Below are 15,922 nucleotides of genomic sequence, written 5' to 3'. Positions count from 1 at the left end.
TTTTTTTAAACTTTACACAAAATGTCACATACTGATGGAGATATATTACAATTTATATTAACTCGTGATTTTTCTCTTGATCTTCTAATGTGGACTTTGGTTGCATTCCCAAATCCTCCCATCAAATAAAGTTCTACTATTATTCTCATGGTTTGGAACCTCCCCTCAGCTCTATCTGCCATTCAATCAAGGTCACTCTTTTTCACTGCATTGGAGCACACGTCTTATATGAAAAATCGGCAGCATCACTCACCTCAAGAGCTCATGACGGATTTACTGGGAGCGGTGCCCCATCTCCTTCGTTTAAATATCTGAAGATTCCACCTATATAGCTCGATCTAGATCATGATTCTAATACTTTTTGTTGTGTCAAGTCACATATCTCTATAATAGTATAATATCGCCTAATTTAGGTATAAACCCTCATGTCTTTGTTTTCGGACTTTACTCAAATAACATACTAGTGGAGATATTATTCAATCTTATTAACTCATTATCTAACTCTTGATCTTCCAATGTAAGAATCCGGTTGCATTCCCAACAGAATAATTTTTGAGAACAAAGATTAGGAAAATAACATTTCGAGGTCATAATCAAATAGCAGTTGTATTTAAAAAATCATTTGACCCAAAAAAAACTTAATTAACTGCACGTGAAAATGCAAATTACTGCCAGTATCTACAAAAATTCATTTAAGTTAAAATTGTAAATTAAAATTACACATTATTTAAATACAATTTTTTATGTTGTGAATGAGTTCGAGTTTTAACTCATTTTATTTAATGTAATTGTTATAGAATAAATTATTCTGGGAAGCATAGGCGTGTAATATATATGTACAAATTCAATTTCCTAATAATAAGTCAGATTAGTATTTTTATATTAAAGTTTAAAAATCAAGAAACGTAGATATGTTCAAAATTGTTAATAATAAAATTTGTTAAGATAATCGAACTTCAATGTTGATAACATGCAAACAAACTTTTGGAGGAAAATAATAATATTCATCATGCAGTTCTAATAATTATAATTATAATTTTGTTTATCGTTTATTTAATATTTATTTATAAATTTAACAATATAATAATGACTAATGTTACATGATATAAAAAATATTATACTGTTAATAAATGTAATTATAATAATATTTAATTTTTTATTTAATTATTAAATATTAATTAAATTATACATTATAATCGAATCAATAAAATGAATTTTGGAGAATTTTCTGCTTAAAATAAAATACTAATAAAAATTTCCATTTTCTTTTCTTAACTGGCTTCAAACTTAAATACAAATTTTATTTTCCTTTTTTCACAAAATTTTGTATGAGATTGTTGCATCTCCTGTCCAAACCGATCCGTGAAAAATTATTTTGTTTTATGAAAAATATTGTTTTTCATCCTATATATAGACCGGATAGACCTGTTTCATGGATATATTTTTCAGTTTATGTATAAACTTCCTAACAATTGAACTTTATTTGTTTTGAATGTATGTAAATTTGTGTGTGTAAAAAGCGACTGGAATGAATATAACCTATCATCCACTCACAATCATCTTTATGCAAATAGCAGAGTTCAGGGAGTTGAGAGCAAACCATCAAAAGCTAAGGGGCAACATACAAAATGACATGAAATTCGAGGAAAATTGCATTATAATCTTGTAATATGTTAAACATCAATAATGACATAGTAATGAGAAACTAGTCACTGACATTATACATTCACATGTCTACCAGTTATCAGTAAGGTAACTAAATAACATAAACATACACCATCAAAAGTCTACCATTTGGCAGGTATTTTACAGAGCTCTGAGTTAAATATGCGTCCCTTGAAAAGAGTAACACATATCATCCGGTAAATCGTGTATTCGTGTTAAACAATAACGATGTTCCTTTGCTTGAACCTTCGAGAAGGATCCATCCCATTAACGCCTGCAGAAACACAAAACAAAGGAAAAAGGAAGAGTGGCTAGTTGAAACCCAGAAAAGCAGCAAATGCCAAATATTAAAAGGAAAAGTATTATGTCATTCTCTTCACATAAGATATCATTCTTTCCAAAGACAAACTTATACTTCAATCATCTATTATAAGTTATAACCTTTTTTAGACAAAGTTTAACAACCACAAACCTCTCACATACATTACCAGTACCACATGGAGTTGGCCATGCCACAGCACACAAAAATACAAGCAGTGAGAGTCAAATATAGGCAACATGACGCAACACAATCCCGAAAACCTCGAATACCATCAAGTTAAGCCAGTATCACTACAAAGTTTAATGTAACATAATTAGTATCTTATATTTGGTTCTTTCAGTATGTTGGAAAAGGAAGAGGATAACATGGACTTTCAGAGACTGTTAAGAGGATGGAAGAGAATCACCATTTTTTAATTTTATTATCAACCAATCCTTTCTCAGTAAATGTTTCAAACCATACTAACAAGGATTCAAAATGATTGAGCTGGGAGATTCAAGAGGGACAAGATTCAGCAATAAAAAAATGGAGTATATTGCATGTGAAAATAAAGTACCTACCAGTTATAGGTGTACTTGGAAGTGTTCCCAAATCCTCAACAGCTTGTCCAATTGCATGAAGAACCATTTTCTTCACCTTTACACACACACACACAAAAAAAAATCAAATTTCAGGTCTACAATACGTTAATATCAAAGCAATCGTAGCAGTCAGAAACTATTTTCAATGGGTTAGACAGTGCACGTCTAAGCATCATATAAGTCAAATGTGTGTTCCAACTGACAACTCCACATGCAACCCCATGAATGAGATTAAAGTGGCCATAGTTGGAATTTGAGGACCAAAGCAAGCCAATTGCCTTTAAAATCGTAGAAGGATGCACTATATGATCATAGACAAGTGAGATGGATGCGAATCTAAGGGATCTGCAATCAATATAAACAAACCATATGTGATGCCACAATGCTTCTTCTCTTAAGCACAAAAACAAGCACGGCTCAAGATCCCAAACACATGCACATACAAATTATACCTCTAATTTGTCTTCCTTAGCCCTGTGATTCCGGGGAAGAATGCGGAATTCCTCAGTCAACCGAACACATTCTTGGACATTTTCTGGTGAGACAAAGTCAATTGCAACCTTTATGCATGACTGCTACACAGAAGAACAGTTTTAGCCAAAAGGGAAATAATAAAGAGGATGCAACTCCTGTCTTAATGAGCTACAGTTGTTTCTCATGAAAATATACATCGACCATAGACTAGCTATTTCCAATGTCAAATCATTAAAAAATACAAAACAAATCCCTCAAGAAAGTCAAAGAGACTAGTTTGAATAAACGGAGAGAGATAATTTGCATATTTCAGTTAGCAATACAAGATACATGTTTCCTTGATTTCTAGGAATCATAACTTATATCAATAACTAAAAGAATTTTGAAATTATATTGACATCCATAATCACTGTTTCATACTTAATAAAGGCCAAAGTGCATCAAGATGCAAAGGTGAAAGGTCATAAGGCACAACCGACGATGTGAGGCTGAAACTGAATCCTCGAAGTTAGCTAATGGAAGCTAAATATGAAAAACAATGGATAAAATATGAACCTCAGAATCAAGTACTTGCTAATCAATATATAATTAGGAAACATTTTTAGCTTCTCACATATCTCAAACTAGAGACCTCACAAACTAATCTTACATGAAACAGTTCTAGGACACGACCAAAAAAATTAACTAAACATGATGAGAATATAAAAATAAAGTAGAAAAATTGTGAGGCCAAAACTTTTTTTTTTGAAAAACATTATCAGGCAACCTTTTTTATTTGAGGTAAACTTACTCCATGTCTCCCGTTGCCTCCTAGTTGCAACCTGGAGGCTGGTTATCTGGCTCGCTTAGCTGTGTATGGAAAATGGTGGCATTGGGCCAAACTCTCAAGACACTGTCACGACCGTCACACCCAGCAGTATCCAGAAACGAGCCCAAACCCACAGGAAGCAACAAGCACCGAGCCCAGCCCAGCCAGACCAGCGTCAAAGTATATCGTTTATCGAAGGCCACATGGGAAGTTCAAGTTGCAGATTAGATAGTTATTGGAAGTGATAGGATTTCCAAATTTTCCTCTTGTTTGTTTTCTTTGAAATAAGACTTTACCTCACTTGTTAGGAAGTTTATCTTTTGGTTAAGACAGGGATTTTTATCTTTTAGTTTTCTCAAGTTTGTTTACTTATTGGAAGTTTTGGAAATAAAACGACATCTGAATTTTTGCTTCTATCAAAGTGTTTGGGGATCGTGAGGTTCTTTCTTAAACGAGCCTCAACCAACATTTATCAAAATAGCGAGGCGTGGGCGAAAATCCTATTAGCACGCTCACCCCATTGCGAGTGGATAATTCTCCATGAATCGCTCCATAACTAGGTCCCTTGCTCGTGAACGTAACAACTTAGCATCAGGGCCGCCACGAGCTATGGGGGATTTGCAAGTCATGCAAAAGTAGCTGAAGGCCTTTATGGCCACGGACGAGGTGGACAGGATCGCGAGTGACCAGTGGCAGCGAGAGAGTGACCAGCAGCAGCGAGATCTGGCCACGCGATTGGAGGAGCTATCACTCCAAGTCGCTGCATCTAAAACAGAAAACTTGCACTACCAAATTGGAGACAACAGCCGCAACGACTCCCATGACAGGTACTCTACAAGCCCGCACGCAAATGAAGGGCGAGACAACTCACAGTTCGTACCCGAATACACCAGGTTGGATTTTCCTTGTTACAGTGGAAAGTCGGACCCCTTGGCTTGGCTAAATCACTGCGAGCATTTCTTTGAACATCAGCATATGCACGATGTAGAAAAAAGTGGGGTTGTCATCCTTCCACCTCGACGGCAATGCACAGTTGTGGTTTCGCAAATTAAAACAGGATCAGCCCGAAATTTAGTGGGACGACTTTGCAGAACAATGCGATCTTAGGTTTTGGCCTCCCATTCAATGTGATACCTTTGGCGGTCTGTCCAAGCTACGCCAAACCAGTTCTGTAGATGATTATCAAGAACGTTTCGAGGAGTTGCTGGCTAGTTCTTGTTCCTGAACATCCAAGCAGGAAGTCCAATTGTTCATTAGTGGATTGTGTAGGAGCATGCTATAGAAGTTAAAAACCACCACCCAACCACCTCTCACTACTTTTATGAATCTGGCAAAATTATATGAGACACGCACCCCGAGGGAAGAAACGCATGTACCCTTGCTCCGCACTGGTTCCAAGTAGCAGCAGCAGAAGCATACACCAATTATCAAATGATTGAGCAGAACAAAGTTGGAAGAACGGCGATCCAAGGGTATCTGCTTCAACTTTGATGAGAAATACGCACAGGGACATCGATGCAAACACTTGTTTCTTTTGGAAGGAATAGAGGACACATCTTACGATGATGAACACGCTGACGAAGAAGATTCGGATGAATTTGGAGCCTCTATCCACGTGATATCAGGTCCCTGTGGAGTAAAAACAATGCAGATTTGGGGAGAGATTATTGGCTTCCACTTTGAGGGTACTCATTGATTCAGGGAGCACTCATTGCTTCATCGATATACTCGCAGCCAGTAAGCTGCGGTTATCAGTGGAAATATAACGACCATGGGCTATCCCGATCTTGGACTCACCACATGGGCCTTTTGTCCTCACGGGCTTTCCCATGCATCATTAATAATAGAACTCCTAAAGCCCGTGAGGGCAAAAGGCCCATGTGGTGAGCCCAAGATCGGGATAGCCTCAAATTGGTACCAGGTTTGAACGATCCATGTACTTATCCTGGAGGTCATGGGATCGAAACCTGGGGAGGCACAGACTTCCTTGCCAGGGGGAGAAGTTCTATGATTAATGATGCATGGGAAAGCCCGTGAGGGCAAAAGGCCCATGTGGTGAGCCCAAGATCGGGATAGTTCATGGTCATTACAGGAAAACAGACCAAATCTAAGGGTGTCCGTGTGCCGAGATGTACAGATTGTTTTGGGGAGAGCCCGACTCTCCGTGGACATCTTGATATAGTTGGGTGAATTTGGAGTGGCCCTGGGTGTGAATTGATTGTGCAAACTTGGAGCCATTAACTTGGACTTCACTGATATGATCATGAATTTCCCCTACGAGGGAAGATCGATCAGCCTCCAAGGAGAAGATCTTAGTTCGGATTCTTGCTCTTTTGCCTTTACAATAACTGAATCCATCGGAAGAGAACAATCGAGCCTTCAAGAACTACTGGACGAATTTGAAGATATTTTTGGGCAACCTAATGATCTTCCCCCTCAACGGCAACACACCCACAAAATTCTATTAATCCAAGGGACAGATCCTGTTGTAGTTCGCCTCTACCGCTACCGACATGCACAGAAAGATGAGATCGAGTGTCAGTTCGCTGAAATGTTAAGGCGTGGAATTATTCGACTCAGTACATCACACTTATCTTCACCCATGTTGTTAGTCAGTGAGGCAGATAAATCATGGCAATTCTGTGTGAACTACCGGGCTCTGAATTCGAAAACCGTGAAGGACAATTCTCAATTCCAGTGATTGACGAGTTGGTGGAGGAGGTTAATGGGGCCCGTTACTTTACTGGCTCGATCTCCAAGTAGGTTCCCACCAAGTTTTGAAGGACGGACCTAGCATGCATTCCCATGACAGCAGTCAGGACTATCATGGTCACTTCGAATTTTTAGCAATGCCCTCGGGCTAACCAATGCACCATCTACCTTCCAAGCCATTATAGATTCTCGAGTTCGGCAAGGACGCCGCGAGATGCCCACCGAGGTTTCTTGGTAGGATGCTTCCACCTTGGCCGAAGAGTTTCCTTCATTTGTGATCAAGGACGATCACATGTCTCCAAAGAGGTGTAATGTCACCACTCAGCAGTATACAGAAACGAGCCCAAACCCACAGGAAGCAACAAGCAGCGAGTCCAGCCCACCAGAGTCGAAGGATAGCGTTTATCGAACACACACATGGGAAACTCAAAGTTGCAGATTAGATCATTATTCGAGGTGATTGGATTTTCGGATTTTCTTCTCATTTGTTTTCTTTAAAATAAGAGTTTTCTTTAAAATAAGAGTTTATCTCAATTGCTAGGAGGTTTCTCTTTTGGTTTAGATAGATATTTTTATCTTTTAGTTTCCTTGATTGCTAAAACGTTTGTTTATTTGTTGGAAGTTTTGGAAATAAAACATCTGAATTTTTTGCTTATATCAAAGAGTTTGGATATCGTGAAGTTCTCTCTTCAACGAGCCTCAACCAACATTTATCAAAATAAAGAGGCATGGGCGAAAATCCCACAAGCACCTCACACAATTGCGTGTTGACAATTCCCCGTGAATTGTCTCGTAACTGGATCTCTTGCTCGTGAACGTAACAGACACCCTCACATGAAGCAATTCCCAATCTCAAGACTAAGATCACCTTCAAGAAAGCTTTACTTTTGCATCTCGAGGATGAAAACATTTTTTATCATGACAATGGTATGCGCAATATAATTCTTATGGTTAGAACAATTTCATATTAGTCAAAAATTTATATACTAGTCAATCTTTTCCTTTGATGTGTGCTCCGAACATAATGCCGAGCATGGATAGCAATGTTAGTAGAAGAGATGGGATGGTTGGGAGACAAAGACTATACATGTAGGTTGCTTAGCGTAATTTCTTTGCTCAATCTTGGTGGGGATAGCTCTCGGTAGATGACTTTTAAATATCACACAGAAAAGAATTATAGTTAATTGTAAATGGACTAGTTGGCAAAAAGTTTGAGTTAATTGTGGAAGCAGTTATAAGTTCAAATGATTTGAGTTACACACATTTAAAATTATTGAAATCAAACTAAGCTTAAATATATTCAATATATTTGAAGCACAAAGCAAGTAATAATTTTGGATGGTTGATAGCTTGCGAGGTACACGTATCAATTAATAAATTAATTATTATTTTTGTAAAATCATTACCAATTAAATGAGCTAAGAACATGAGCCATAACTAGATTATTTGCCTGAAGAAACCGACATCAAGCTCGAACAATACAATCAGAGCTCAAATTTCAACTCTTTCTCGAGCTGAATTCAAACAACAAAATAATTCATGCTCGAATTTCTCTAGTTAGCTCAATAAGGTTCAAGCGCAAGTTCCTAGGAAAGCTTGATTGATGTGCTGTTCAATATGACATGTTTGAATGAAAATGTGTGAACAGGATGAATGGAAGCACGACCCAGACTTCTTTTTTCCTTTTTTAATTCCAACAATAGGCTTCTTCATCTAATAGACATGTTTCAGAAAAATTAGGCCCAAACAAGTAATGAAAGTGTAATCAGTCAGGCCTCACATATAGAATTTATGTTTGGAATAGGTTCAATTATAGAGTATCCTACATGAATATAGGGTATTTTTTAACCCCAATTTGTTATCAAACATACAAAATTACCCCTAGAATACTGGTCGCAATTGGATAAATCACTTGGATCGGTGACTTACGTTAATGTGGCAAGGAATTGATTTCGTATGATAAACAAGACAATTTATGGACAATTACTCCGTGTTAGCAAATCAAAGACGGGTTAGTTCGTACTTCAACAGGAGTCTAGGTGAAACTAGCAGTTTCAAATCATGACCTACATCAAGTAAACATAACTCAAGTTGACAGGGATCACATATTGATGGGATTATGTATCATAATTAGAAAACCATGACTTGAGTTCAGATCCATGCAGGAATGTAAGTCATTATTTTGAGTAGGAAACAAAATCAAAATTTTACCATCATTCAGAGTCACTAAAATACTCTTCCCCTAAATTTGCTAAGAATAAAATCTCTGAGAGGTTTTTAAACTAAACTCTGACCGCTAAATATACTGCATTTTACACAATCTAATCTCTAACGGCCAATTGTTACCCAGCTCCTTATTTTATGATGAGAATAAAATCCTTGCGAGGAAAACTAAACTCTGACTACTAAATATACTGAATTTTACATAATCTAATCTCTAAGGGCCAATTTTTTACCCAGCTCCTTATTTTCTTACACTGTTGATTATTTTATTTTTTGGCACACCAGATCCCCTTGATCACCTTTTGCATCTCTAAAGTATTATCCCATTCACCCTATTCGTTTGACAATAATTCATCCAACAGTTGGTCTATGGAGAGTTGAAGTATGAAATCAATGTAAATAGATGGATAGTTCAAAACATAACAATACTTCTACAAACTAATCTACCTTTAAATTTCTGACTTGATGCGGGCAGCCAGCAGGAATGAAAACTGCATCACCTAATTTCTGAATAAATGTCCATGGTTCGATTCCTAAGCAAAAAAAGCAAAGCAAAAAACGAATACAAAAGAAACTTTTTTAATTAATCACAGATATTAGATACATTAAGCTGAGAAGACAAACCAGTATTCTTCCTTGAGTCTCCTCTTATGCTCCATAGTCAAGTAAACAGTTTGATCGTGAATAGGATGGACAATCTGCATTAAATGAGCTCTTAAAATAAGAATAAAATTCACGTGTTATCCTGTCTAGCTGATCATAATCTGGCAAAGGTTAACTGATTTTTTTAACCAATACTAAATGATGATAACATTGTGAGTTATGTAAGTTCCTCTTTAACACGATATACAAACAGTAGATACTGATTTCCATGAATCTTTAAATTGCTTATTTTTTTCATTATTAAAATTACCCGTGGCAAGGGATTGAGATGGATGTGTCTGAACTCCTTGTAGTGCTTCCTCACATATTCCTCCAATTTCGGGACATCTTGCCTCCTAAAAATATCCCAGAGAGCACCACCGTCAATCTCTTCATTATTTTCCAACACATTTCTAGAAACAAAAGAACTGTCATTTTCCTTCTTTCTATAGTCTTCCTCTTGGCACTCATTTACAATTTCAGAAGCTTCCAACAATTTCTTCCGACCATCATTAAATATCTCCCTGTCATTTACACTGACCATTTCCACCTCAATGCAAGAGTTTCCACCAGATTTGTAGGTGGAGTTGTTGGTCTCGATTATATAATTTTGGCCATCTAAGGATTCACCTTCATGACTTTTTATGCTAAGCTGCATTTGAACCTTACCGTCTTTCTGATCCGACATGTGAGTTTCCACACTGGCTTTTCCATCAGGTCTTTCATTTAGTGTGTTTCCCTTTGACAGATTAGGAGCTCTAAATCCCTTGGCATCATTCCTTCCAAAGGACGGTAAGAAAGCCTTTTCATTCAACCTAGATAATCCATTTTCACTGAGTTGCTGACTTTGTGTCATTTCAGTCGATGCCTGGTTATTTCGATACAATTCAATTTCATCCTGAGCAGCATGCTTCTTTTGTAGTTCTTTTATAGTCGAAATATTCTTATTGTCAAGGTTAACTGACTCAGAATGGGTCAATACATTCACCTATCGGACAAAAACAGGTAAATTACTTTACATGATATAGAGTTAGCATAAATAAAAACCCCAGCCTATGAAGCTAAAAGGAGTTCATGAATTCCTTTCATAATTAACATAAACAGGTAGCAAAAGTAACAGGTAGCAAAAGTAACGGAAAGCGAGCATACTGCATCAGACATATCACAATGTAGTTTTGTTACAGAATCTCCCCGTCCAAATTCCTGAGCCAACCCATAAGCAATATACGTCTTTGGCCCCATATCAGGTTTAAGAGCGTCCTTGGGCAGTTTAACAGCAAGGTTTAAGTAACCACAGCTAGGATGTGTATATTCTTTGAAAGGCAAGCAGCTGATAAACTCAGCACCATGGCGAGGTAACCGCTCCTCAAACAAGTTAGATGGAGGCCAGTCTTTCATCTTAAGAATCTGAGGCCAACCATAAATGTCAAACTGACAATTTGAATATCCTTGGAAAAATTGACGAACATTTATTTCAACCTGCACATAATGACAGCTAATAATTTATCCATCATTTCATGCCTCTAAACAGATGGAGATTTGGAAGGGTGATGTCATTGACAAAAGCTCTGCCTGAGAATATTGCCCTTTTGTAGGATATCTGGTTATTTGGAAAAGCAAGAAACAAAGTTATGTTGCAAGGAATAGTGCTGAACTAGAATTCGGTCTGTTGCACATGGATTCCTTAAATTGTAATGGATTCAAAGACTTCTAGAAGCATTGAATATTCCTACACCAACACCCATTAAATTCTATTGTGACAACAAAGCTGCAATTTATATAGCTCGTAATTTGATTCCACGTGACATAACAAAGCATGTAAAATAGGATAAGCATATTATCACAGAAAAATTGAGAGTTGCATAATATGCATATCTAATATTCCTACCACAAGTCAGGTATGAGAATTTGGTTGTCCAGCTTACCGTGGGTAATATATTTGATGCCAGGTTGATGGGGAGCATTGAAAGATTCATTAGAACATTGTATATCTTCTTCTTTTTTGGTGCTATTTTTACAGTTAGCTAGTAGAAATATTTCAGGAATCAAAAGGATTTTAGTAATCAGTTTTTATTTTTCTCTACATTAGGGATATTACTTTCCTGTTTAATCTTATAAAGGACTCTTTATCCTTTATACACAGCCCTATTTTCATATTGCAATAAAATTCACTAGATTCATATATTGTTTCCTGTTTATATAATGGCGCAAAACAAGTGCCCCAAAGGTGCACTAAACAAAGAAGTGGAGTTTGCAATCTGGCGCTGCATGAAAAAATCAACAAAAAAGAATCAGACAAGGGGAACTTAATGGGGACAAATGAGAAAGGACATACATAAGAGTTCATAAAGTAATCGGCCACTCCAATTGAGAGTATTTGCATAAAAAATAATCCAAATCTATCAATAAAAATCCTAGAAGTTTAACAACCTTAAATATTGTTTTAGTATGACTTCAATTTTCAGTTGCTTGAAAAAACAAAAATAAAAATGAACATGTGAACTGACCTCACACCAATCCAAGCAATTTAAAGCACAAACATTAACTAGATGTTTATGTTTACTGCCAGTTTTCTGACGAAAAGCACGCCACATAACCATGGGTTCCCAGCTCAAACCAGATGTAGTTTCAAGGACATCACTAATGATTACTGGCTCTCCCTTGGACCAATGCGATTGAAAGTGCTTCAAATCAGTATGCTGAAGTTCTTTAGCTGTGGGGTTATATAAGAAATTGTCTTCTAATAAATTTTCTCGAGAAGAAACTTTTCTTGAGTTTTCCCTGTTAGAATTTTCACCCATGAATTTAGAACATGAACACTCCTGCTCACAATTTTCAGGCGCATCCTCAAAGTCTTGCTTTCGGTTTATTTCTTCCACCTTCAGTAACAAGTCAGAGACCCAATTATCAGGAAAAATGCATTGAAGTTCCAAAATCCCTTCACCACATCCACCAGCCCCTGGCGGCGGGCATGGAATAGCACCTGCATCGGTAGATCTCCATTCATATTTGGCCTCGGCAGCATCCCCAGCAATGGAGTCAACCACTTCACCACAAGTCATGTTATGTGAAGTGGTATCACGTAACTCAAAAGGATCCCTGGCATCAACTGCATCTACGTCACCACTAGGTTCATTCTTAGTTGTAGTGTCAGCAGTATTACAATCACCATGCAAGTATTGATACCCACGTGGAGCATATTGCATGACCACTTCCTCATCACCTCCTTGCAGAAAACCATCCCTAATCTCTATGCAACAAGTGAGGCACAGATCATAGGAACATCGTGGGCAGCTTCGGTGAAAATCGACAATGGAAGTCTGGCAGTTATTGCTGCATAGATTCATACAAAAATAAGTCCATCGCTAAACTGTGGATGAAGGAAAGAGAGAGAGTTCAACCAATATCTACCAGTATATTCTCTCCTTCTTCTGGCAAAATGAATTCTTTGGTTTTATATCTGACACTGGTAACCCTGCTCAAACAAACTGCAATAGTCAAATATTTCAAAAAATTGGAAGTTGAAATAAAATCAGCTTTACATCGTTGGGATATAGAATTTGATAATGCAGATGAGAATAAAACATTTAATTAGAAAAGAAAAGACGTGTATTCATCTGCTATCATAATTGACGAAAATATAAAGTATCCACAGATTGAGTGAGACCCTTGTTTGAACCACACATTCCAAACAACACAAACAGAAACCCCTTTTGCAGTTCTCATCGCAATCCTTCATTAATAGACAATCCATTATTTTTCACATTATATGATACTAAATTGTTTTATTATCTATACAAAATGTAACCCACAGATAAAAAGACATTCGGCCAAAAAAAACAGAGCCATTCACTCCCAAAATCACAAAAATACCTTGTATTTTAGCCTCGATTTTCTTCTCAGCCAATTGTTCTGCATGGAATTTTTCCAAGAAGGGCAGAAGGATTCGCAAAATGTATTTAGAATACTTCATCTTCTCTTCATCACTGAATGTCAACATCGATTTATTTGATCTCTATAAAACAATCACATTTATTGTTCAGAGAGAGGAGGAGGAGGAGGGAGAAAGAAGGGGAAGGAGTAAAAACCAACCGCAATTTTTGTATCCAACCGCAGGCAACTCTTGCAATTACAGTTGTTGCAACAAACCGGGCAAGCTTCAACAAAAGCCTCTTCTGGCAACAGCGGATACCTATGATAGTGCCAGATTGAGACAATGCCAGTTTATGGGTTGAGGAAAGCAGGAGAGAAGTAAGAGATCATGTCACTTCTATGTCGTCTAAACAAAAAATCACAGCTAAATATCATGTGTAGTATCATTATACTTGTAGGTGGATAAGCATACTAAGAAACAATGCGTAGATAAACAAATAAAGAGGGAACCATGTTGTATGGTTTGAATAGATTGAATGCAATTATATTAGTAGCTACACCGCTACTCTTTTCAATTCATGCCTCGATTAGGAAAGAACGTTCTTGTTCAACAAAATGAAACCTTTTAAAAGGATATATGCCTGTCATACAGATTCCACAACACACAACATACAATTGATATATGCTACTAATTTGAAGATAGAAGACATAAGTGGTAAGACATGATCACAACTGCCATACCATCTAGTTATGCAAAGAACACAGTATCTCCTTCTTTCACATTTGGTGCATCTAACAACCCTCCCTCTATCGTTCCTCTTGCACTGGTGACACGTGTTACGCTCTATCTCCTTACGCTGCAAAATAAAATCCGAAAGCAAACCAGAATCGGTAAATAAAATTAGTTAAATATCATAAGTTGCTAAGAATTTAACAAGGAACCAAAACTTTGTTTACATCTTCACCAAGCTTCTTCATACCCTTGCTCTTGACTTTATTATCAGGTCTAGCCCTCTTAGCTCTAAATGAATAAATTCCTTCTCCATTAATTTCCACTCCGCCCACTCGTTTTTCCTCGTCTCCCTCCTCTTCTTCGGCTCTCGCTGCCTTTCTGCAGCTTCCTCGAATTTGGCTACTGTTTTTTCCTTCTGCCATAGTCTCACCATCATTCTCTTCGTTTTCTACTCCCTTCCTCTTTGCCGGACGACCCCTTCTCCGCTTTTCCACAATTCCCTGTTGTGCCACAGTCTCATTATCATACTTCTCATTCTTGACTCCCTCTCTATCGGACATATGACTGCTTCCTGGAGTCTCTTCATTTACAAATTGTGCCACATTCTCAAAACCTTTATCCTCGTTCTTGAGTACGTTAATCTTTGCCGGACGACCTCTTCTCAGCTTCTCCTGTTGTGTTACAATCTCATTGCCATTCTCCTCGTTCTTGACACCTTCTCTCTTGGCCGGATGACTGCTTCCCGGCATCTCCTCATTTACACGTTGTGCCACAGTCTCAATACCATTCTCCTTATTCTTGACTACCTTAAACTTTGCCGGACGCCCCCTCCTTCTCGGCTTCTCCTGTTGTGTCACAATATCCTCGTTCCCAACACCCTTCATCTTCCTCTTACAACCCCTCCTCGGCTTCTCCTCAAATTCCAAATCGTACACATCCTCATTCCAGTTCACGATTTTCTCTTTCGCCAGCAGACTGCACTTCCTTGAAGATTCCTTCTTGCTAAAAACACAATCTTTCACCACACTTCCGTCCATATCATCAACCCCGTTTGCATTTCCCTCTTCTTTCCTCTTCCTACCCCTCCTTTTCCCCGCACTTTCCACTATTCCAGATACTCCATCAACCTCCATTTCTTTTCTCCCCCCGAGTTTCCCTCGTCCTTTTCCCCCCTTTTCTTCCTCTCGCTCCTCCTCCTTCCCGTCTTCTAACTCTTTAGTCACAGCCTCCGTATTCTCTTCCGCCTCAAGTTTCCCCTCCTCCACTACTGCCGGAAAATTCAAATCCATGTTATCTCACTTGTCGATAAACTCCGTTCAAAACCCGCATCATGAACTTTTTTCAAAACCCACACAGATTCGTGGATGAACTGTTTTGAAATTTTGTTATGTGCTGACTTTGGGATTCTCAAAATCGCAGATGGTCCTGCCTGCACTGGAAACAGTGGGCCACACAGATACGCACCCGGCTCCTCCGTTTGTTTTGAAATTGACGGTTATATTCATTCTATATTTTTAAATGTATTTATTGATTTTTTTTAAATGATGAATTTTTGTAAATTTTTTATAGAATTTTATAATTTATATTTGTGATTTATTTTTTATTAATTTCGTTTAAATAATTAGTGAAAATAGATAAAAAATTTAATTTTAAAAATTTATTTTTTACTTATGAATGTAAATGAATTTTACTTAAAAATTAAATCATTTTAACTTATGAAAAAGGACAAATGAACTATTCAATTTATTGAAATAAAAATTTCAATCTTTAATGTCAATTCAATATATCAGTGAACAACATTTTTATAAGTTCATAATAAAATTTTATTAAAGAAACAATCAAAATAATGAATAGTTTTTTATTAAAAAAAATATAATTATTATTGACAA

The 15,922-nt window shown here is 37.2% G+C and overlaps 1 protein-coding gene across 3 annotated transcripts; it reads right to left on the bottom strand.

The window, feature by feature from the left end:
* Nucleotides 1–1,623: 1,623 nt before the first annotated feature.
* On the bottom strand, nt 1,624–15,515 carry LOC140806544 (lysine-specific demethylase JMJ27-like). 3 transcript variants are annotated; one of them, XM_073163177.1, is made up of 13 exons: nt 14,249–15,515; nt 14,042–14,157; nt 13,520–13,619; nt 13,301–13,442; nt 12,839–12,902; nt 11,935–12,760; nt 10,577–10,906; nt 9,699–10,415; nt 9,412–9,483; nt 9,233–9,319; nt 3,021–3,140; nt 2,548–2,623; nt 1,624–1,939 (listed from the first exon to the last, which is right to left on the bottom strand). In XM_073163177.1, exons 1-13 carry the CDS (start codon nt 15,320–15,322, stop codon nt 1,881–1,883), a joined length of 3,783 nt encoding a protein of 1,260 aa, XP_073019278.1. In that variant the 5' UTR covers nt 15,323–15,515; the 3' UTR covers nt 1,624–1,880. The 3 variants fall into 3 exon arrangements, 1 of the variants encoding a protein (XP_073019278.1); XR_012112592.1 differs by lacking the exon at nt 1,624–1,939 and having other exon boundaries at nt 2,574–2,623; nt 9,233–9,483; nt 14,249–14,748; nt 14,911–15,515; XR_012112588.1 differs by lacking the exon at nt 1,624–1,939 and having other exon boundaries at nt 2,574–2,623; nt 9,233–9,483; nt 14,258–15,515.
* Nucleotides 15,516–15,922: the final 407 nt, after the last annotated feature.

Source organism: Primulina eburnea, chromosome 1 (assembly GCF_022965805.1).
Source record: "Primulina eburnea isolate SZY01 chromosome 1, ASM2296580v1, whole genome shotgun sequence".
NCBI lineage: Eukaryota > Viridiplantae > Streptophyta > Magnoliopsida > Lamiales > Gesneriaceae > Primulina > Primulina eburnea.
The sequence above is the reverse complement of the archived record's forward strand: the minus strand, read 5'-3'. Positions and strand labels throughout refer to the sequence as shown.

What these genes read in the sequence shown, in the direction of transcription:
- LOC140806544 (XM_073163177.1), bottom strand. Translation starts at nt 15,322, where the DNA reads ATGGATTTGAATTTTCCGGCAGTAGTGGAGGAGGGGAAACTTGAGGCG. An exon ending in AAGAAGGAGAGAATATACTG is followed by an intron (nt 12,761 to 12,838) that starts GTAGATATTGGT and finishes GAATCTATGCAG; the next exon opens with CAATAACTGCCAGACTTCCA. An exon ending in CTAAGGAAGACAAATTAGAG is followed by an intron (nt 2,624 to 3,020) that starts GTATAATTTGTA and finishes GTGTGTGTAAAG; the next exon opens with GTGAAGAAAATGGTTCTTCA.